The 24305-nt window shown below is 42.2% G+C and overlaps 2 protein-coding genes across 3 annotated transcripts in view; both read right to left on the bottom strand.

The window, feature by feature from the left end:
- Positions 1–921: 921 nt before the first annotated feature.
- On the bottom strand, positions 922–2406 carry b3galt8 (beta-1,3-galactosyltransferase 8). Its single transcript, XM_061261702.1, has one exon. The coding sequence runs from the start codon at positions 2315–2317 to the stop codon at positions 1283–1285; it is 1035 nt and encodes a 344-aa protein (XP_061117686.1). The 5' UTR covers positions 2318–2406; the 3' UTR covers positions 922–1282.
- A 2157-nt stretch (positions 2407–4563) lies between these two features.
- Positions 4564–24305, bottom strand: part of LOC133140870 (tenascin-like) — a 54444-nt gene continuing 34702 nt past the window's right edge. Inside the window, exons 14-26 of one of the 2 annotated variants that reach the window (XM_061261139.1) lie at positions 21343–21618; positions 13396–13668; positions 12242–12364; positions 11298–11441; positions 10980–11099; positions 10324–10467; positions 9975–10105; positions 9459–9591; positions 9161–9312; positions 8569–8665; positions 7838–7999; positions 7097–7260; positions 4564–6249 (exon numbers count right to left, since the gene is read on the bottom strand). In XM_061261139.1, the coding sequence (XP_061117123.1) occupies positions 6139–6249; positions 7097–7260; positions 7838–7999; positions 8569–8665; positions 9161–9312; positions 9459–9591; positions 9975–10105; positions 10324–10467; positions 10980–11099; positions 11298–11441; positions 12242–12364; positions 13396–13668; positions 21343–21618 (2030 nt within the window). In that variant the 3' untranslated portion in view covers positions 4564–6138. The remainder of the gene's footprint in view (positions 6250–7096; positions 7261–7837; positions 8000–8568; positions 8666–9160; positions 9313–9458; positions 9592–9974; positions 10106–10323; positions 10468–10979; positions 11100–11297; positions 11442–12241; positions 12365–13395; positions 13669–21342; positions 21619–24305) is intronic. The other variant, XM_061261140.1, reaches the window with a different exon arrangement.

Below are 24305 nucleotides of genomic sequence, written 5' to 3'. Positions count from 1 at the left end.
TGGTATATAGGAGCCAAACCTCCTATTTTACATGGATATCAAACTTTCTGCATTAGACATTATAATTCTTAGATTTCGTAGTTTATAGAAAGTTCTTAGAAATCTCCCCGAAATACCTACCTTTTTGCGTCACATCCATAATGCAAGTTATTTGTTTTTTTCTATCTGACTTAACAATTAAAAATAATAATAATAATTGGCCCTTGCCCTCAGCCAAGTGCATACTATGATAACATGCAGTAACATTTTTCATTATGTAAGAAGAGTTATTTGTTTTGGAGATTTTGGTTGTCATTTTGTGTCCAATTATCACATCCATAATGCCGGAATTTCCCATATCCACTCAGTGAGCACTTTATTAGGTATTTATTAGACTTATTTTTTAGACTTATTGGTCTTCTGCTGCTGGAGCCAAACCACTCAAAGGTTTCCACATGTTGTGTGTTCAGAGATGCTCTTCTGCATACCACTGTTGTGTGGTTGTTTGTTACTGTCATCTTCCTGTCAGGTTTGACCACTCTGGTCATTCTCCTCTGACCTCTCATTAACAATGCGTTTTTGCAGCACTCACTGGATGTTTTTTGTTTTTTGCACAATTGCTTGCAAACTTTAGAGACTGTTGTGCATGAAAATCTCAGGGGATCAGTTTCAAACCACCCGGTCTGGCACCAATTCCGCGGTCAAAGTCACTTAGATCACATTTCTTCCCCATTGTGACATTTGGGCTGAAAAACTGCTCTCTTGACCATGTCTGCATGTTTTTATGCATTTAGTTGCTGCCACATGATTGGCTGATTAAATATTTGCATTAACAAGCTGGTGTACTGGTCTACCTAATAAAGTGCTCACTAAGTGTGTATTATTATCTGTGTTGTTTATTATATACAGCCTTTTTTCTTCATTTTTCTCAAGGATGCCAATAGTTGTGGAGCCCATTGTATATATACATATGGCATTTGTATGAGAAAATATATTCACAAATCGTAGGATAAATGACAAATACATTCAATGAACGCTCAGAACATTATTATAAATGTGTAATTATTATTGTTTGAATGATTGGTATTACACATCAGGTGAGAAAGATTTGTGAGTATAGACAAAATCACTGCCCTGATGAAAACTTAAAACGATTAAGTTATTTTTGCTACTAAGAAGTCTTATGTCCAGTTCTTAACCTTTTCATATAAATGAAAGGACTATGAGGTAGCAGTAGACTATCATTTGGTCTTGAGCTCATTGAATCCGAAAATCCCCATAATGGCAGCATTCAGGACACGGATCAGCAGGTGAAGGAGGATTTCTGAAAGTCATGCCAAATGCGCCGCAATTCGTGTGGTTTAAATCCATTCACAATGATGACGCGGGAAAACACGCACTTATCATATTCCAGACGACGGATCTCAAACATGTTTCGCATGGACGTCAGGCTGTAGGAGTAGGTCGGCCGCACGCCCAACACCCGCAGGCAAAGACCAATGTAGACATCCTCCATGGGAAAGGGTCTTACAAATCTGGATGCCCATGAAATCCTCCCTGCAAGATCAATAGAGAATACATACCCCGCCCCAGAGACATAAGGAGGATAGGACGTCTCGGGGTAAACCTCCTCCGAGACATACCACTTGCTCTTCTTGTCCCTCCGTGGGTGGCCATCGCTGATGACCGACCCGGTGATGTAGCCATGCCGGGCAGGGACACTGCTGGGAGAGCCCAGGAAATGGTTGACCAGGTAGTGCACATTGAGGAAAATGTCAGCGTCGATCTTCATTGCGTACATGGCGCCCTGGCAGCTGGAGGCCAACCAGTTCATCATCATCATGGTCTTGATGGTCAGGTTGCGGTAACTGTCCTGGAAATCCATCTGGACAATGTCCTCGTGCTCCTGGCTTTCCCTCTCCAGGTCGGCTTGGATACGCGGACCCTGCTCGCCAGTGGCCAGGCCCGTGAAGAAGATCCTGGTGATGACGACTTCTGGAATCAGGTTCTCCTGACCCCAAGTCGACCTGACGGCATCCCTGGAGGAACGGTCGCCCGGGGCCACTGGGACCATCAGCACTAGGAAGGGTCTTTTCCCTTTGCACTTTCCTGGCTGGTTCAGGACATAACTATACGTCGATGGAGAGATAATCTTGTAATACGCTTGCTCAATAGGATGTGGATTCTGGTCGGTTGGTCTGTGTTGTCTCTGTTTCACCAAGAAACTAATAATGACAGTGAACAGAGCTACAAGGACACAGCATTTAATTACCGTCTGACTGAAAAGGTTAAACATCCCTTTTACCGTACTGAACCCAGCTATGTATAGCTTTCTCATGAAATCAGTATGGGGTCAGGTTACAACCCAGCAACAGGCAAAAAGCAGCTTTTTGCTCATGATTAATCCAAGCAGTCAGCGCTCCGTAAATAAATTTGCGACTTCCTTATTGTGTTCACTGCGATGTAGGAAGCCACTCCCTGAAATGGAAAAAAACTGATGACATCCTACCCCGCTTCACATGAGCTCCTCCTCCCTCTGCCTGCAAGAGGCTATAAATTAATTTGTGAAAGTGACGTCTGGCCCAAGCTTTCACTCTGTCCATTACCGCTTGGGGAAATGGCCTGGAGTCAATAGGGATGCTTTTGCTTTCTCTTGCGATAAGCCACGCCCGGTGAGGCGCCAGATGGGTTGGTGTGAGATAACATAAGCAAACTACCTGCCCTGGGTACTTCCTGTGACATCGCTTCCATCCAATTCTGATTCACATGATTTTAATACACTTTAATACACTTTGCTGTAAGCAATCAATTTTAGGAACATTATAATCAGCCAGCAGCCTGATGCTTGGCCTAGATCCAATTGAGAAGCACAAAGTGTACTTATCTGTTACTCTGTATTACATTTACAGTACTGGCACAAATTATGGAAAAATTGTATTTATAAACTGTTATACATGTATAATGCAATAAATGTAATACTTAGTAGTACTAAAGTTCTTCTTCAAGCATAGTGCTTCCTTCATTTGTGGCAGTATGCTTGTGAGAAACACCGGTAATGCTTTACAATAAGGCTGCATGAATTGGTACTAACTAATGGTTAACTAACTTCATGTATTTGTACACCATGTTAACAACTACATTACTTCATACTGGAATGAAAAAAAAAACTGCATTTTTTTGTGGTTAATTATAAGTAATTATAAGGTATTGTATGGTTTACTAATCTATAAAATATTCATGGAAATTATCCGGTAGTTAACAAGTTAATGTCATGCTTATTCATGTATTAATTTATCATGTACATGAAAGGTAACATTTGTGCATTAGTTAATTTGTAAATGCCAATTCTTATAGTAAAATGTGACTGAAACCCCTGATCTTAGGTAATGTGATAAAAATGAAGTTTTGGCACTTTGGCAGTCTGTCAGTCAGTCAGTGTTTATCAGCAGTGTGTGTTTGTGTGTGTGTGTGTGTGTGTGCATACATATGTTCAGTATATGCCAGTGAGAGTATATTGTAAAAAGCAGATCAGATCTGATTCAGACTGATGACTGCAACCAAGCGATCTCTCTTTTTTAATTTCAACTGGGGCAGGGAAACCTCTGGTTGGATCTCCATTGTTTTGTAAATTGATAACAGACTACTTTGTATTAAATTGTTTCTTAATAAACCCATGTCTGGGTTGGCATTGCTGTCACTTTAACAACAGGGCGTTTCAGAATGTTGCAGGCTAGCACGGATATCCTGGCAATTTCCCAGACAGCTGAAATATTTCAAATGCCAGTACCAGATCTGGGTATCCTCTGGCATGGATTTTGCGGAATGGATTCACACCTAATGTTCTCCAAAGACTTTCTAGGCTCTGTTGCAAAGTCAATAGCACTGCACACAAGGCAATTTAGGGCATGGTCAGGTGCGCTTTTATTAGTTTCATGGTGGGTACTTAATGCGCAAAGTAAGGTGCAAGGTTCAAAAGGGCTGGACTTAGTGGCTTAATAAATTACTAGGTGTGTCTTTGGCATACTGTGACATACAATAAACCAATCAGAATGTCATCTTCCATTCCCTTTAAAGTCAACTGTGTTTTGACAACATGCCAATAGTTGAATTCAATTATGGAGTAAATCGGTGATGATTGGAAGTCTGGTCAAGACAATGTGAAGAGCTAAGAATAGGGTTTAAACGTGCGTGTTCAAATGGTGACATTGAAATTAATCACGTTTTTACAATCCAAATTTACCAAAAAATCGGAAAACCGGCTACAATGCATTGAGGCGATTTAAAGGTCCAAATAAAAGCAACATAAACCTTTCCGTCTGCTTGCCAGGCAATAGATGAAGCAGTTTTTTTGCTGGCTCAATATTGGCATGCAATTCACCAGGACTTTTAAAGTCCGGTAATTTGTAATGATTTACATCCAACATGTCTGAAAATTTCATGTAAATCATAGGATTCCACAAAGATCTTTGAGGGCTGTATTTTGGTATTCCAACTAACTTTGGCTTGACAACCTCACACCACAACTAGTGGTACTTTGCTATAGTATTAACTCATTACACAGGAGTCCAAGAAACCCAAGAGTGCTTTTTTAAACAAAGGTTGTTTTATTGTAATAAGGGTTACATAGGAACACCTGTTTTTCACTTAGTTAAAAAATAAAAACAAGACAAACAAGAAAACAAAACAAAAACAACGACATACAAACAATCAAACAAAAAAACCCCAACAGAGTATTTTTAACTTACACAGGTATTCAGGTGGATCAGTGGCTTTAGGTTTTCGGCATTGCCGTTATAGGGATATATTCGTCATCATAAGGAGTTTGGGTTCTTTGCTGTAGAAGCACAGCGTGTTTGGTGCACGTAAGTATTTAGTGTTTTTTTCAAGACAAATTCAGGCCACGAGAGTGTCCAATCCAATCCTTTTCACAAAGCTGACAAAACTGGTCTTTTAAAATTCATAAATTCAGCATTAGACTAATTTACCTTTATTTGGATCCGCACTCCTTGCACATTTCTACAAATATTTGTACAAATTTTTTCCACATTTTCCAAAAATGTTATCATTCATATTTTTTTTTAATATAATATGTTGAATAACAGGTCCTGCCTTAGATTTTGTAGAAGACATAATTAAGAAATAAACTGAAATCTACCAATTATTTATTTATTTTTTACTTTTTTTGCCCAGGAACTAGAACATGGAAGGAGAATAGCATGGCTGCATGGGGACTGTGGAGTAACACGTTGGGTAAAGTGACCTGGACATGCATGTGGAGAGGTTTCCCTTGCAAATTTTTCCTCTTCTTCTCAGTGGACGGCTTAAGCTGATGAAGGGACAAGGGGAGGACAGCAGGAGGGATGGAGGGATGAAGGAATGAGTGCGACACCCCGTCGTGGGGTCTCTTCATTAAAGTGTAACGCACATGTTCTCACCATTGATCGCATGTGTGAATGCTCTATTATTCATACCTTTACCAAACAGAGGATTGGTGTTTGTGCTTATGTTCTGAATAATTATGAGTAGAAACACTGTCGAGGATCCACTGGAGCTGTTGCGTTAATACTTAATGAAGAACAGACCCCACAACTATGAAGACCACAGACAGACCATCTGCCCTCCACACAAAAACCAGAGTGGACTGCTATGTCTAGGTGCAACATTGATCTGCAAAACACTGGATTCTGTAGTGAATAAAAAAGATGAAAACACCATCTACAATACAATACAGACTCATCTGTATTGTACCAATGCCCTGTCCATCCGTTAGTCTCCCATCTCAACCTCAACTTTGCACAGAAGGAAGAAAAAATGTGCTCCATGTTTTATCCAATAGAACATAGTATATTCTGCTCTTTGGTGAGTGGGTGTGTGGGTGTAAGTGCTTGTGTAGGTTCTGTACTTTGTTCCTTATCCAAAAATTGTAAGTCTCTGTAAGTCTGTGGTAACCACAACAGTTCTTAACTGACCTACGACACACAACCACTAATGGCTGAGTGGGGAAAATGAGGGTGTGGGTGGTATTTTGGGGCAGATGGGGGGGACAGAGGCGTGGCCGTGGCTTTGGTAGATGCAGTGGGGGTGAGTGGGTTTGCAGGAACAGAGGAGGGAGGATGGGACACTATGAGAGGTCAAAGGGCAAGTTGGCTGGCCGATGGTTTACGATCTTTTCCTCCTCCCCTCAAAGTTTCTGAAGTTGGAAGGCCGGAGCTTCATTTCAGCAAACTCAATCGAATGCTCGTGGCCTTTCCAGTGGAACCAGTTGACACCCTGACAAGGGGCAAGAAATGGCGCAATGGTCAAAATGATGATGCAGAAATACATTTATGGGCCCTAAATATCTCAAATACGCACCTTGCCTTATCGTAATCGTCACATATAATCACCTTTCAATGTTTATGGAGTTTACATAATTTTTTGTTTTATGAGACAGGAACCCAGAGGAAAGAGATTTCAGCTCATTGGGTCTTAAAGGCCTAAATTATTTTATTATTTAATTATTGCCTTTCTGCATTCATATGAGAATTAGTGGGGCGACATGGCTGAGGCAGTAAGAGCAGTCAGTAAGAACAGTCGTCTGGCAGTCGGAGGGTTGCCGGTTCGATCCCCCGCCCGGGCTGTGTCGAAGTGTCCCTGAGCAAGACACTTAACCCACCAAAATAATCCTGACAAGCTGGTTGGTGCCTTGCATGGCAGCCAATCACCATTGGTGTGTGAGTGTGTGTATAAATGGGTGAATGAGAAGCATTAATTGTACAGCGCTTTGGATAAAGGCGCTATATAAATGCCAACCATTTACCTTTTACCAATTATTATTATTGTATGAAAATAATATTTATGGCTCATCCTTCTCCATGGGCAAGGAACTGGTATTTATGCATGAAACAGCTTGCCAGGGCATGGTTGCTTGCAACATCAGACATTCTTACATTATTACTGTATGCCCTTGTACACCAATTGATTTACAGCTATGATTGTTACTGTACCACAGGTTGGCCCACAAAGCAACTGATGTTTACCTGAGAAGTGGTCCCAGTCTATGCGGACTACATGAGGCTTCATACCCAGCTAAACTGTATAGTTTGTGGAGACAGGGCAGCTCATGAAGCCATCTTACCTTGCTGTGGCTGTTGTCCCCGTACCGTCCCATGATGTTGACGCGATGGCAGTTCTTGTACCAGAAGGCGCCCTTGTAGGACAGTGCACAGTTGGTGACGGCGATGTCATTGTCGTGGTCATATGTGGAGAACGGGCGACCGTGGTGGTAGGTCATGGAGTCACCTGCGAGCCAGAGGGAGCGAGTAACAAGATGGCAGAATGAAGACAAACGCTGAAGAACACGGTAGAAAATTCTCAAAAGAACCAAGTGGTTTGGAGAAAACATCCTACAATTGGAAGTGTTTCACATGAAGTTATGACTCATTGATTTGATCACAAAAAGGCTATACCTCAGGTGACAAAATAACATATAATACAGCTGGACAGTACCCTGTGTACTGTACCCTGCTAAAAAAAAACACCTCAAGCTAGGTTTTTGCAGTTCATCCCCAGCAAGACCAGCTTCATGACCAGCTTGGCCATGCTGGTTGACCTGCTCATACCCAGCTAGACCAGCTTATGACCAGCTTGTCCAGCTCAATTCAAGCTGGCATAGCTGGATTTCACAGCAGGGTAGTAAAGTATGTATTTGTGTACTAGCTACAGTAGCAGAAAACCCAAGCAGAGACCGATCCTGTTTTGTCACACTTTTTTTTCGAAGCACCACAAAAGCACAAAGCTGATGACGATGGGGCATGCTGGACCTTGGAGTTCCCATCCTAAACAGACGGAGGAGATAGAAGCGGAGACGCGGGCGTACCGGCAGTGCCGCTGTAGCCTCCCACATGGACCTTGTAGCGGCTGCGCGGCTCGGAGACGGTGAACCGCTCATACTGCGCGTAGGCCGTCTCGCCCTTGTCCCGGAGGTCAACCCGCAGCTCGTACTGACCGGACGCCGTGATCTTGTGGAGGCTCGTCAGTCCTGCAGGGGGGAGACACCGCATGCTCACCTCTCCTGTTCAGCATTCGTGAGCGAGTTCAGAACTTTATGTGGTCCATTTCCTGTGTTCTAATCTTCACGTGAAGATTTAATCTTAGTCCACGTGAAGGGACATCAGACTGATGAAGCAAATTGTCCTTTACAGATTATACATTATTGTAGCACTTTCCCCCAACAATTTCCAATTCATATTCTTCAAAACAGCAGTGACTGTACAAAATCTTTTAGATGAGAAATCATTGTTTTTCAGAAACTATGAAATAGCTCCATATTTATATAAATATTTGATTAAAATCAAAATGTGCTTCTGGATTTATATGCAAAAGTATGAAACATTAGCATTATACTGGAATAAGACTGAAATTTGAGACAGTTATAGCCAGTTACATAAGTCAGTTATGATTCCCCCTTCGTCTTAAGGTTTCATTCTGGGGACGGTATTGCATACATTGGTATATTTCACTGTATTTCGACATTCATTTGGATGCGTCCCACAGCACAGCACCAAAGCTGACTGCAAGCATCACTGAATGAGGCAGCTGAGCACACACCGAGCCAGAACTCATCGTTCATATCTCCGAACCCGGCGGTGTAGTTTCGCCAGTTCCGGAAGAACTCCAGCTTCCCACTCTGCCGACGCACAAACACCTGCACAGAGATGAGAGAGCAATGGCAGATTACACCTGCAAATCCTGTGGGCAGACAGACATATTTATAATGCTGCCTGGATCTGCTAATCGGCCATTACATAACTGAGACCCACTGCGCTTCAATATTCCCACGGTCGAATGAGATTATATTTTCATTGCAGACATGTTAATAGGATGCTATATACACTGAAAAAAAAGATGAAAAGTGCCTAAAAAAGTATAAATGCTTGTCACTGGGGTGGAATAGGTACATAAAAAACCATAGCCATTGGTTTAATAATTAACTTGTACGTTTTTTGTTGTTTTTGTACTTAAAATAACAGTATTGTACCTTTTCTGGGTACATTTGGGAAATTTGTTCCTGAAAAAATTCTAATATACCTCCACTGTACCGCTATTTCTGGGAGCATATACATTATTACTTACATCCATGAGTTTTATCTATATGTTACACTTAAACAGTTATTCTTATTGAGTCTCCTTGGTAACTCACGATCCATCCGCCTCCGTCTGTGGTCATATCGCAGTAGACCTGGATGGGCTGGCTCTCATCTCCTCCCAAGAAGATAGTGTAGATGCCGGAGGTGGTTTCACCATTCAACAGTGCCTGGGAGCAGTCCTTCGGGTATCTATACAGCATACCAGCTACACGCACGCATAGACACAAACACACACACACACACAGAACAACCTTAGTCACACCTTAGCCCTTTCATGAGAGTTATGGAAGGTACAAGCTGGCTGAGTAGCTCAGAGAGATTTAGCTGGTAGCAGTAGTACTGTTTACTCACTGGTGGTGAAGACGGTGGTGATGTGGCGGCTCCTCTTGGGCCCAGCAATGGCCTGCAGCCGAACGGAGTACGCTGTTGAAGCACGGAGCAGGGTCATGCTGTAGGAGGTAGCTGTGGGGCTGAGGACCACTTCCTGGATCAAGAAACACCCACAAATACAGTCACTCCCTGTCATAATGTCAAAGGCAAGGAAGATCTAAACACAGACAATATTGACTAGATTCCTACTGATACATATATATACATCAACCCTGGGTAAAATATAAAATCAAATACCTTTCTGTGCTCGACCTGTCTTGCCTAGTGCAATCGAGCCAACCAAGAGTACCAGAAGGTAGGGTTTGCACTTTCTGAGAGTATTTCATATGTTCCACTGTGCCAGATATGCTCAATAAAGCGAATCCAAAACATTTCTGTATTTGACCCAGGTCTGGCATACATACACAAATACATACGCCAACCACTGCAGGGCCAAGAGTGAATAGCCGCAGAACAGCCACAAGGGGGCATACGCACCCTGACTTTGCCATCGGCCGACTCAAAGCTGAGGATGTAGCCTGTGATGTCAGCACGAGGGGCCTTCCAGGTCAGCAAGGCACTTTCTGTCTGGATATTACTGGCTGCCAAGTCCTGGGGAGCGTCCACATCTGGAGCAGAGAGGGTTCAGTCAGAGAGCTAAATGCACCAGATAATCTCGCCTTCCCATAGTAAAACTCACCTAATATGTAGAATACAGGGCCGGTTTCCAAGACACAGGTTAAGCTAAGTCCTGGACTAAATTGAGCCTTACATGAAGAATCTCCATTCAAAATGTAATTTACGCTAGGACTAGGCCCATAGTAGCCGGTTCTGACAGGAGACTCACCGGTGATGAAATCCGTACTGGTGGCTGCGCTTTTCTGGGCCTGCCGGACAGCATAGATCTTGACAGTGTAATGTGTGGCCGGTGTGAGGGAGCTCATCTCAAACTCAACGATGTTTCCGGAAACACGCTCCATCACCGGGGCCACTGCAGGGACAGCACAGGCTGAATGCTGAATCTAACTGAATAATCTATACAATAAGGCTCTTCTGTGGTGTGGACTGTTATTATTGTATTTTTGAGATTTTGTTATCATAGAAAATGTGTCTGCCAAAAAAACATATTTCAGGGCTCCGGAGAAAGGCGATCCATAAAAGCTCATACCGTGGCACAACAGAATTAGCCTCATCCCGTCAACGGTAAGGGTAGGTTTAATTACTTACAATTCCAGCACCTTACTACAATTCCGACACTTTCACAGTATGGCCTTAATAATATGAGTTCACTAGGCATTTTTTAAGGCCCTAAAAGTGGGGAATTCTGCCCATATTTCTGTGCTTTTAGTGAGCAATTCTGTTATCCTGAGGATGGTGGAAATAGATAGACTGCATAGAGCAGCAGGCATATTCAGTTGCATAAGTGACACACTTTGTGCCAGCTACAGTGGGAGAAGATGCAGCCAATCAGAGGTGTCCTCAGGTCAAACCTGCGTCCGTTACCTGTGTCTGCGCTGTAGGTGATGACATAGCCGTCGACAGTAGCGATAGCTGGTTGCCACATCAGCAAGGCCTCGGTGTCTGTGATGTTCATAGCGGTCAGACCGCGAGGCTTATCCAAAGCTAGGCCAGAGCAGGGAAAACACAGTCAGGGTTAGAGTACTTCCACATGAAACACCCTTTGGGGTTCAAATACCCCTCATACGCAAAAACAGATATTTACAATCGTGTCTGGATCAATCTACTACTGTATACTTTCAGTTATCTACAGTAAGTGCATGTTTAAGTGTAAATTGGTGTGTGTCTTGGAGTGAGACTCACCTGTGGTAACAGATGATGACCCAGGGCCACTCTCCTCCAGGCCCTTAACAGCGATGACAGTCACCTGGTAGGTAACTCCGGGGGTCAGGTTGGACAGCACTGTCTGAGAGACAGTACCCTCTGCTGATACAGTGATAGGGCTTCCTGTGGACCCAGGAAATGACAGAATTCAGTGCATGTGCTTCTATACTGTTTGTCGCGGAAGGTATCCCAAATGCTGAGATGGGTAGTTATTAAGTGTATCCACATTTTATGTTATAACTCTTTTTAAAAATTGTAGTCATATGTTTCTAACAAGTGCCTGTTCAGCTTTGAAAGGTTGGAACCTTTTTTTAATAAAACAAAATAATTTTATAGCCACTCTTATTATCAGGATTAATTCTTTCTTGCATTTATAAGTCGTTTTAGATTAAAAGCATCTGCTAATTGACTAAAATGTAAATGCTTCTAGTTGCACCTATAAATCTTTTCAAATGAACAAATCTATTTGTCATGCTCCCGCTAGAGGGCAGGCCAGTCTGACTTTAAAGCTTCATTCTGCCAAGCTTCATACTACTAAAGTGCCACTTATGTCGGGTGCAAAGAAAAAAATGCTAATTCCATTGTTTAGGTCTTAACACTGCAAACAATTGTATTTTTAAAACCTGGAAACATTTTGTCTGCTTCTAAATGACTATCAGCGACAGGTTAAACTGGTACCGAGGGGAACCGTTTGTGCAAATAAATAGTGAATTATATTTTCTCTACAACAATGCTTACTTCATTAATGCTAGATTTCACATTAAACAAAAATGAGACTGAATTTATGAAGCGAGCAGTGGCATGTATCACTGATATCACCAAAGCTCAAACTTAGAAGGAGACAAGATAACGGGCAAAACCATTAAAACAGAGACCGATTCAGACCCAGAATGGCCTGTGCCTCTGGGTCTGTGGGCACTCACCCCCCTGGGCGGGCACATAGGTCACCCGGTAGCTGTCCACCCTGGCGCGGGGGACGATCCAGTGGACGGTGGCAGATGTGTCCGTAACGTCAGAGAAGCGGATTCCCTTGGGAGATCCCACGCCTGCCGCGGCATGACAAAAAAAATTCAATAAAGATACAAACAGGTACTATCTACAAGGAGATCACTTTCAACACATCACTGTCGATTGCAGGCCCCGCAACAGACTTCTTCTGTTCCACATAGCAAATAAAACAAAATGCAAAAATTGAACAAATCGAAGCTTATTTAAGTAGAGCTGAGTACAGGTAGCAGAGCTATTGTCTGCAAGTGTATCAGTAAAGAAAAGCAGTTCAGATTAACAATAAAATGTAAAGAAGGTCAGCACTGTAAGAGAAAACTTGAGATAAAAATACAACAGCACAGCACAATGCAAGGTCGAGCAGTTACCAGAGGAGAAGTGGGAGACAAAGAGTATTATGAGGGATGATGACAGCCCACAGATACAGAAAGTCCCCCCACCCATACAAAAGTGAAACATGCCAGTATCATCAGACTCAAGATTACAAACAGGCATCACCAGACACAGCACCAGGACCAGGAGAGATACATTTTCCCTGTCTTTAACAACGTTGGACAGACAAAGACAAACAGTTTCTTTTATTTTAAAAAAGCAGTCTGAAAAGGGTAGACACACAGTATACTCTGAACAAAGTCAAGCATTCAGAGCACAGTCAGAGTCTTTCATTTGCATTTGAGACGTTACACTGTAGAGAAGAGGTGGGAGCCAAGCCAAAATTGGGCCAAGCACTGAAATTTAGCAGCAGGTGCTGAAAGTAGTGTTAAAGCAAGCAGCGCTTTCCGGGCTCAACAGAAACTCAAGAGAAACTGACAGCCACTGATGAGGAACAGACACATAGTTATTCTCTGAAAAGTTCAACCTTGAGGAAATGAAGAGAGTCATTATAAAAATAAATCCTGCAAAGCAATGCCCCCACCTCCCAACAGTTAGAAAAGACACATGAACAAAGTCTTGATACAGTAACTCTTTGACTTCAGTAGGCCAACACAAAATACATAAATAAAGCAAAGGGGTGCATTTAATTCTGCTTTTGTCACCTGCTTTTCCCGTACTAGCTCCGGTGCAAAAATACCTGTTCGGGTAACAGCAGTAACGGGCTGGGAGTGTCGTCCCAGCGTCACACCGTACAGCGTGATTTTGTACTCGGTGTCAGGGCTGAGACCCGTTACGACTTTGAATCTCTCGCCGCCGGCGACGGTGAGCTCCAGCGGGTCTGCAGCTTGTTTGGAATCGCTAACGCTAATGACAAAACTATCAAACACGTCATCTTCGGCTGTCCAGGTGAGTCGGAAACTTTCCACAGTGACATCCGAAACTTGAAGACGCTCCACTTCCGGTTCTGCTTCTGAATGGCAAAGGAATAGGCTTTTGTCCTGATTTGGGGATCATAACATTGATTCACTCGTAAAAGACTGAATATGAGACAGAAGGAAACACCAGTGACCAGTCAGAGACCTTAGAGACAGTGAATAAAGATACATCAGTCAAATAAAAAAGCGTTTTTTGTGTTGGTCTGTTTGATAAACAGCTGCTTGTTAAAATTTAGTTTGAAGACTGAGAAGTTGCAGTGAAGCAGTGTTGAATTAAATGATGATATGATATGAATCATTCATGTAATTTAGAATTCTTAATTCTGCATAATATCAGTGTAGTTTGGGTGAAAATCGAAGAACATTAAAAAAATCTCTTCCAACAACATTGTTTATTTTTAAATGAATGCAAAGCAACTTGCTTCCCTGCATTTCTCTTAGCTTTTCATTTCACACCCTTGTGAAACTGTGGTATATGCCATAGTTAAGAAACAGAAAAGGTTAGTATCAGAACCTGGAGGAAAACAGAATGTTAGTACAGCTGTGGTACCCTCATTGAGCTGGTGTAAAGCTGAAATGGGTCAGTCAGGTATACCGTGCTCTGTTCAGAAGGTGAAATTAATAATTTATTTAACCCTGATAAAACAGAACACAACTATTCAGTGTCTGAGGTCTGAGTTATGCCACTGGGAGCTTAAAGAAAAAAGAATGCTGCAAATATTGTGTCTCAGAGAAAAGGAAAGGAGTAACGGAGTACAACTTCTACTAAATATCACATAGAAAGATGTGTTCACTATATGAAGATAAAAATGAAGAAAAGGCAAGGATGGCTGTGACATAGCTAAGTGAAGGGTGGGTTGTGTTGACAGCTGGAGAGTTCTCAACCAATGCCCATTGTGTCAGGTACTGTTCAATACTAAACAGTTTCTCCTTACTACCACAGTGGGCATTTTAACCAGTATGGAATGGCTGACCCCTGCACACCTACCTCATATCCTACCCAGTCTCATGGCACAAGTACCTCTAAGTACTTATTTGGAGAGAAGCACAATTACGTTTTTACAGGTATGCGTTGCTGCTGTTTCAAAATCATGTCCACTGGGAGTGCTGAAGGGAAGCTTAGACATTCACTGAGGGGAGAGGAGCCATGTCTGCTCGTATCTGTACTACTTTGACCAGCTTGCACAGATAAAATCATATCTATTTTTCCTTTGTTCTGTCAGAATGTATTTATTGTGTATGATTTACTGTAGAATTGTCCTTTTGGTGTAGGCTAAGACTGCAGAGCATTTGTTATAGGATAGCATTGTGAATTTGGTATTGACTGATGTTTCATGGAGACTCTAACAGTGCAAGGCATTGGTGGACAGCTCCCTTATGTTGTACAGCGGAAGGGTACCTATCACAGCCACTGTGACCTCTGACCTGAACACTATGCCTCCGATTAGGCCACAAATGAGAGGAAAGGTTTCCCACAAACTCTCTAGTGTCCCTCGCCAATGTGTAATATGTCAATACGTCAAGTCCATCATTTTATCCCTCCCAGCAAGACCTAAGGGATCAATACAAAAAGTATTAAATTCTCCGCGGTGGGAATAGGTGCAAGATTTTAATCATAAAAAATGCGATTGTTGAGATTTGAGGTATGGGAGAGAGCACATGAATTTCAGTGGGCAGACGCTGCAAACATTCCCAGTGTCTGACCTAATAAAACATGATGCTATAGGCTGCAACCACCTTAGATTTGACTAGATGCACAAAAACTATTACGAAGAATGCCTGAACATTGAAGTTTCCCCCACTAACAGAAATTAACCAATATGCTTGCCTGAATTGAATTATAATTAGCCTGAAGAAGTATGAATATGTGTAACATTACAGTTACATAAACTGAACCTGCATGTTAAACCACAGAAAACCACTAATGGATAGCAAGACACAAGCATCCATTTCAGCAAAAACCCAATATTGATTCACAGATCGAAATGTTTGATGCAACTCAGGGACATGCGCCTTCCAATTCATAAGGTTCATTGTTCATTGATCGTTTTGAAACAAATGAGTACGGAGATTCATCAGCGAACTGGTGACAAAGACCATGAAGCCACCCTTAAGTCTCCAAATGTTACGGAAGGAAAAAATAAGTGCCTTTCAAAATGACAGTTGTGCATACAATGTCATAACAGGATGTTGAGAATGTCTGTGTGCAGTACATACAGAATGAACTGATATCGTATGTTGGTCACGTGTTCCTAATTACTGGAATGGCGCAGCAAAATGAAGATGGAGGAAAGAATAACGGGTGGCTGAAGCATGTGATGTGGCGACAGCCGATAACGGCTTGCACCCATAATCTGTTCATGCTTGTAATCGAGTGGACGCACTGCAGAGCAAGATAGATCTCCCTCAGCTGATGTGCGGTGAGCATTCTTGCGCAAAATGGCTGCCGTTGCGTCACCCAGGTGGGTGCAGCACATTGGTTGTGGTCGTGTGGTTGCGAGTGCCCCCTCATCACCGAAAGGCACTTTGCGTGTGAGAAAAGTGCTATATAAATGCAAACATCTATCTATCTCTCTATCTAGACCAGAAGGCTGTCACAATATTTATATTTCCCCTTCCTGATGGGGGATGGTATATCCAGATACCAGATACCAGAGTCCTTTTTGGTTACATTTTTGCCATTGTCATTGTGAAATGGTGTTTAGCTCCAGCTGATAATGGGTGAGGAGTTGTTAGTGACAGGAGGTATTCTTGTGTAGCATATGTGTGCATGGTCTGTTTGCACGGCACTCTAATAAAGTAAATATTCTTCCAGGAGACAAGACAATTGAAGATTGAAGGCTTATCCAGAATGGTTCTCGAGGTTCACTCGAGGAGGAATTGTCCTCATCCTCAACAGCAAAATCATAGGCCAGAAAGAAAGTAGTTAAATTAATCACTGCAAAACCCCACAACTATAAAGAAAGGACTGTCCCTCTGCTAACTCAGGGGTCACCCTAATAGAAAAGAGCACAGAAAACAAACATGGCTGGAAAGTGGCAGAGATCTAAATGGCCCAAGAATTCGATTTGAGCCTCGTCTCTCTAGATTTGTGTGAAATGTCAGCACACAGAAGCTGTTTTGTTGTGAAACGTGGCGGAAATGAGAGGCAGACCTGACAAATCCCGCAGAGACGTCAGTCCTCATTAAGGCACCAAGCCGGTGCCTGCCAACTGCTCGAAGAGTAAGAGAACGAGAGAGAGAGAGAAAGAGAGAGAGACAGACCGAAAGAGAGAGAGCGAGACAGAGCGAGAGAGAGCGAGACAGAGCGAGAGTGAGTGTGAGAGCTAGAGAGAGAGACAGAGAAAGAGATGGATAGAGACTAAAAGAGTGAAAGAAAGTAGCTGACTCTTCATTAGCGCTACAACATATGGCAGACGCTGATCCCTCACCTGAGACCTGCTTGTGCAAACACGATCTGTGCTCACAAAAATGAGGCCACGTCTGTTATTGGAAACGGAATGGAGGTCCGTCTAGCCCGCTTAAGGTACCCCGTACTGAGCTGCATGCCACATCTTACGGGTTTAAAAAAAAAACTACCATACCGACAGTATTACAGGCTACAGTACATCTTTTATGTGGGTATTTTTGGAGTGCTGAAACACTTAGGCACAAGCTGGTGGAGGATGTGAGGCAGATCTTGGTGCAGTGGGGTGTCTGTCTTCTTGTTTTTCTAGGCTTACTATACAGCCATTGAATACGTACTGGACAGGTACCAGAGTGGTTTCCAAAGGCCGGCTTCATTTTACAGTCAGGTCAGCTTTGCAAACCCGAATGGAAACAGGAGTCAGACGACGATGAAAGTGCCTAGACAGCATTTTATGGATTAGGATTAAGCGAGTCATTCCCGGTTCAGCTGGTTTTGCCTTTTTTTCCCCCGCATTAGCATGCAGGGTTGAGTTCCTGGCTGCCACATTCAGCTGTGGTCTCTGAAAATCTCTGGCAGTCATCAACGCCTCCACCCCGCCCACCCTCCGAAAATGTGTGAATGCAGAAGCATGAGAGCGACAGGAAAGTCCAGCGACCGTAGAAACTCAGGATGCATACTGAACGCGGCCCTCCCAGGAAGAGGCAAAAAAGCGGTGAAATAAAAGAAAAACCCTCGGCGCTCCCTCCTGTGGGGTACCCCTGTGCTTGCCCCTTTCCAAAATCTGCATTTCCATTCAGTATTTTGGCTACAAAGATAAAAGCCAAATAGAGCATTATCAAGAATGAATTATGGGAAAAGAAGATTCTGGATATTCATTTTCTGAATGAATGAATGAACAAATTCTCATTTTTCACAGTTTGTTTAGAGTTTCTTGACAACAACTGGGTGACAGCCCAGACAGTGTACAGGACATTAATCTTTGGGGAGGTGACACAGTGCCTGCAATATCTTAGTGGGCAAAAGTACCACGGAGGGTCGTCTCCTGCCATGGGCACTTGGCATGGCAACTGTTGGTCCCTATGAGGAACTTGCCCATAGCCACACTATCAGTAATCAATTAACAGCTGAAAGTTAGGCGTTATTACTAAGAAGTGTCAATAAAACAATATTCTGTAATGCCTGTAGGGACTAGGGCAGTGACAGTGTTCTATTACATCCTTGTTAAACCCAGTCAGTTAATTCCTGTGATGTGGGAAGGCACTGAATCACCCAACAATGTCTGGGTGTGGGGAGTGAAGCTTTGTGATGTGAGCTTGGGCCACTGAACTTCAATATATGATATATCAGTATTCTTATATGTGAGTGTGAGCACACACACTGCCTGCCACAAGCAGCTGTATAACCCTCCTCCTGCACTTTGGTTTTGTGGAATACAATCACAATACCATAGTTGGCTGATAGGCATATTCCAGAAACAGATGATATTTGCAAGTGCACATTTTAGGTCATATATAATTGTGGCAACTGGGCTCAGTCTGCGGGATGGAAGCGGGGCAAACCGAGGACCACGCCTACTGGATAAGCAGGCACACACCTGGACGACATTACGAATCGGTCCAGGAAAGTGTGCGTCTTTGCACAGTAGGTGTCTGAGACCGGAGAACCGTCAGGAGAGAGAGCTGCGTGCGTGGTGCCAGAGGAAACCACAAGCTGAAAAGCTAAGCTGAAAAGCTACCGTTTGGGTTTTGGTTTGCTTTGCCTTTCTATTTTTGTTCATTATTTTTGCGTGAGGGGGACTAGTAAAGTCTTTTTGTTTATTTTTAGTTTCTCTCTCACTCTCTCTCTCTCTTCCCCATTACAAATCCGGAATTTTTTTTATTTCCCTGTGGCTAGCTCTTCTGTCTTCCCAGGGGTGTGTCACAGCATGTGACAATAATATGACTATGTGTCTAAATCTAAATAAAAGATATCATTGTCTAAATGTACTTGGCAAAATGCAGTAACTAATCCAACTGAACTGTCATCACGTGCAAATAGGACCCTCTAACCTTTGGAGGTTTTTTGGTTGTGCATTTCAATGTCCTATAAAAAGGGTTGAGGTGGTCAGGTTTATGAGGATGTGTATGAAAACACTATGACAATTAGAAACCTATCATAATGTCAAGTGCAAGTGGCTTCAGTCAATGTCAAAATACATGGCAAAATGTTAATTACATGTTATCACATGCTTGCCAATGCATAGCAGCTCATATTTTAAAGGTTCACAAATCTTTGAAAATGTACGCTGTGAAGCATGTACAGTTGGCTACTTGCATATGATGGATATGCAGTACTGTATCTGTAACGCTATTCTTGTGTAGATATTTAGTGTCACACAGTCCAGGCTTGTAATGGGTAGATAAATGGGGAGCACTAGGTACTCTCAAGTCATAAGATAAATGGCATGTGTAGGTTGGTGGAACAGCCCGTTCTCATCATTATGTTTTTGCATTTCATGATGCATGAGTATTATAGTTTTTTCCGCCATAGATTTTCTTTGGCATGCTACTCGCCCACACACTGAATACTGTACATGCCTTTCCTTACCCCTGCCCTCATCCCTTTCCGGTTGTAAATTAATTGTGGTCAGGTTCATCATAAATCTTCTCTCTCTCATGAGTAGACCAGGACTATCTGTTGGATTTGAATGGTTTCATGATAGACGACAAAAGGAAATATAGGTTGAGCGGTCATTTCTTGACAGCCATGGCATTTCAGTGAACGGTGTATGGGCCATGGTCCCACGCACAAAGCAGCAGAGAAGCACACGCCTGTCGAGATGCTGAAAGAACAGGAGTCATGAATCAAGGAGGCAAAGAGCTTACCTTTAAACCCAATCTCTCTCAATTTTAACAAGCTTGCCTGTTTTAATTTGGATCAGCCACCACTTCAGTCAATTCCTTTTCACATATGTTAAACGCCTTAAATGTGAACCTTCGCAGACATTAATAATTATAATGCTAGATTAAAGGCTGGATTAATTCACATGAACAGATAGCCTGGTTCTCTACTTATTCATTTTTTAAATTACATTTACAATGATTTAATGTCAAGGGGAACATGGAGGATCTGCCAAACTGTATAAGATGTAGTCAAATATGAAAAGGAATCAACTAACCAGTCAATCATATTTGTATTAGCCTACTATTGCTTGTTAATCACATAGAGCTAGCGACTACAGCTTCAGGATACCAAACTGAATAAAGATACCTCTCATTTGTGTCACAATTAAACTCTCTCCCCAACTGACACAGAATAACATCAGAGGGTAAAGTGGGTTTCAAAACAAACATGAAATCCCATTCCATTATAGTCAGCAGTGATTTTCTGATATTACTTTTCTGCCATTGATCTATGCATTAACACATTTGGAATCCATTTAGTCACCTTTCAGATTATCTCTCATCCCAAAACTGCAAAGGTAGTTTTGTGATTAGCACAAGCTAATTTAGGCTTGTGAGATATGCAAGGCATTGTTTGAAATTGTCCGGGCAAAATGGCCTCACTCAAAAAAAAATAAAAAAAGAAGCTTAGACACTTAACACCACAGATGAAATCCTGAAATTATTCACAAGCCATTAAAAACCTTCTGCTAACTGCATTGTTTCCAGACACGTAATCAATGCTCAGCATTGCCAAAGCATTTACCACCTGCTCATTCTAAAAAGGCTTTATTTGATGAGGTACTCACCTCACTTACGACTTAAATGGCCGATAAAGCTCTCAACATGATGAGAACAAGCGATGTAGGTCCATTAATGGAAGAAAATGCAATGATGCATGTACAAGAGCAAAATATAAAATGGCTCAAATGTGAGCTCCTGTTTGTCCACAAAGTTATTCAACAAACGGAAAAACTTGGGATAGGAGGGACTATTATGATTGGGATGTGTTTCATTTTATAATGGTTAGGTAGCGTATTAGATTATCTAGAGGTTTGTGGATTGCACCTTACCTTGCCATCTGGGGTCATGGGATACCCCACACTATAATTTTACAGAACCCAGAGTGACACAGTGGCTGGATGACTCAACAAGAACATTTAAATATATGTTGGTAGAAAATTAAAGTTGGTGTGTGGCATGGCGTGTAGTTTGCAGTCATTTCAGGGCATATAGACAAGAATAGGAGGCATTGAAAAAGTATCGCTGGACACGACAGAGCTAAAAAAGAGAGATAAAGAGATAGATGAAGTGAGTGCTAGGAGTAGAAGGGAGGAAGACGGGTCCTGGGCCCCCCTGGGGGGGGGGGGGGGGAGTACCTGTGGTTGCCACGGCAAAGATGGGTTCTAAGAGACTTCCCCGGTACACCCCGTAGAGGGTGATCACGTAACTTGTGCCGGGCGTAAGGCCAGTGATGCCCAGGTTATGGGTGTTGCCGGGCAGTGTGTGGTTCTGCCAATCAGTGCGCCCCTCCGAATCTGCCACTTCAATTAAGAAGGCCTGAAAGACCCCCTCCTTGGGATTCCAGGACAAACTGAGGCTGTCCCAGGACAGGTCTGAGACTGTCAGATTGCCCAAAGAAGGTTTTTCTTCCTCTGGACGACAAATACAGTAAATCATAAATCAATACAAAACAAACTCATAACGGACTGGATTCGATAAACATTTGACTCACAATTAAATAGGAATGTTGATTTTAACAGATCATTTTGGTTATTTTGCCGAACTTGCTAAGCTGATCCTGATTGGCTGAAAAATAGTGAACACATTTAATTGTGAGTCAGAGTTGAAGGCAAATGTTATGAATCCAGTCCAAATGGAATGGATAGAAAGATGCAGAGATTCCAAATTAAATTTGCAGATGTAATTCTCAAAATGGAATACTGCATAGTTCACAGCAGCAAGCGTTGCTTGGTGCAGTGTCTCTGCTAGAAGGGACTTTTGCTTCTTGCGAGCAATAATTAGATGTTTGGCATTTACAATATCAAGTAGTAATTACCTTGTCAGCGCAACATTATGGTTTTAGGGCATGATGCACAAAGTTGCTTCTGTTTTTAAGACAAACAATGTGCTGATTATAAGCTATAACAACACCAAATAATCAATTAGGATTGTAAGTACTGTACTGCTGGCTTTGAGATTGCAGTTTTAATTTTTATCTAATTTTCACATTAAAGGTTGAAGACGAAAAAGATGAAATGTAAATTAAATGATAGGATCTATTTTCACTGAGCTCAATTGGTAATACAATTCTGCAGTGAATGAAAACCAGCAAAGACAAAAATAATTGAACAAGGGAAATGTATGGCCAGCCAGTATTTTGGACCACTGGACACAAACCAGACATAATATTTAAGTGATCATCTGCAGATTACGGCTGTATGGGGAATATAAGCAGAGTCTTCTTATCATTGCCTTATTAGAATAACAATCCCTGGGCCATATCAAAGTTTTGGTTACATGGATTCATCACATTTGAAAACACTTGGATGCTGGAACATGGTTAGCACATTATACACTGCTGCAGCCCGGCTGGCTCATTAAACCCTTTTCCCACAGTATAGCAGGAACCAGGCTGGCTCATTAAACACTTTTACCACAGTATAGCAGGAACCAGGCTGGCTTATTAAACTCTGCTTCCACTGTAAATCAGGCTTATTTGACTAATTTTCAGTATCTTAGATTAAATCCAGCAGTGTGGTCTCCCAGAAGATTTGGTTTGAATGCTCATGTTGCATGTCAGAAGCTCCTTAGACACAGACATAAACTGAACCTTGATGGTAAGATCATTAAGATAACTGTTTTGTGTTTTTTTTATCATCATGCCCTTTCAGGGTTGAAGACTGATTGGAACTGTAGCCACCTGCAAGAGAAAGAATCAAGACCAAACAACAGCAACAAAAAAAAAAACGAATGCTGGGAAATCTCAACAATGGTATGAAGATTCCTCCCCTGTCAAAAGGAGCTGTGATTATGTGTCTTTTGTCAGAAACAGGTGTTGTCAAATGGGAGGGGGAAGAGGAAAGAGAAATGTCCTTTCAATTGTTTTACGTGTTCCCATCTGCTCAGCATCCAGGGAAAACCCCTAAAGGTCACCGTCACAGAAGGAGAAAAAGGGACGGGGGACCGGTGGGTTCATTAGCTCTTTTCAACGAGGCCTGACATGCTCACGTGCACCTGTCTCACACGGGGCCGGGCAGCCTGTGCATTGCCTTAATGGCTCTTGACGAGCCATTAATCTTTTGAAGGTCCCGCGTAGCCCGTTTGAGCGGTGGTGCGCGGACGCTCTTCAAAGCGGTGAGGAAGCCATGCAGAGCGCCGCGCGTCTGGGACACGTCCGTGCCGCGGCAGGTAGCTTCAGGAGGCCGCAGTCACCCCTCCAACCCCCTGCCCACCCTCCCCAAACTGCAAAAGATGGCTGTCTTAACAAGTCGTTTAGTCTTAAGTAATAAGAAGTACGTTTTTTTTTTCCTTAAGTAGACTATAATAGCTTGTTTTACGTTACTGTTTATCACCCCATGGAAAAGTATTGAAATGAGTCCAACTTTCTCACCCCATTGGCAGCTTTTGTGTCTCATTTAGCAAAAAGGAAAATAAATAAGATTTTAAGTCTAAATATAAGACTAAGATACTTGTTAAAACTTTTTGTAGTGCAGAACTAGTTGTGGCCACTGGGCTATTTATAGCAGGCAGACTGCTCATGATTTATTTGATAATCACCCTGAACATGTTTATTCATTTTGCACAGTTAGCAAAGCTAATTATTTCCAGGAGGATCAACATGTCCATTACCAAAGGATAACTAGTCAATTGCACCCAGCATGGTAGTTCTGCCTCCATGTCTGAAATCATCTTTGTTCTAGTGAATAAAATAGGCCATTCTCTGATTTCTCTGTTATAATCAAATACAGTCATTATAGCCCAATCTGTTTTAGATAATGATAATGAATTATATTGTCATTATAATGATAATGATAATTAATACATGGTATACAAAGATAATGCTGTCATATTCAATACAGTTAATAAAAAAGGACCCTGTTACCAGTATCCTTATTTACAACCAGCAAACTGTGGAATACAAAAAATCATGTTCAGTACCTCTGCTGGTAATTATCAGGCTAATCAGAGCAATTTATAGTTCACTGGCCACATTTGAAAAACATGAATAACATGTGATGGAGAATGATGAGAGTCAATGAAATGACATGAAATGTTTGTTGGCACCAGCCTACAGAGCTTAAGAGTTTTGAAACTCAAAAAGGAGACAAACAAGACTGGA

This window comes from Conger conger, chromosome 11 (genome assembly GCF_963514075.1).
Source record: "Conger conger chromosome 11, fConCon1.1, whole genome shotgun sequence".
In the NCBI taxonomy this organism is placed as follows: Eukaryota; Metazoa; Chordata; class Actinopteri; order Anguilliformes; family Congridae; genus Conger; species Conger conger.
This window is presented reverse-complemented; position numbering and strand designations above follow the sequence as displayed.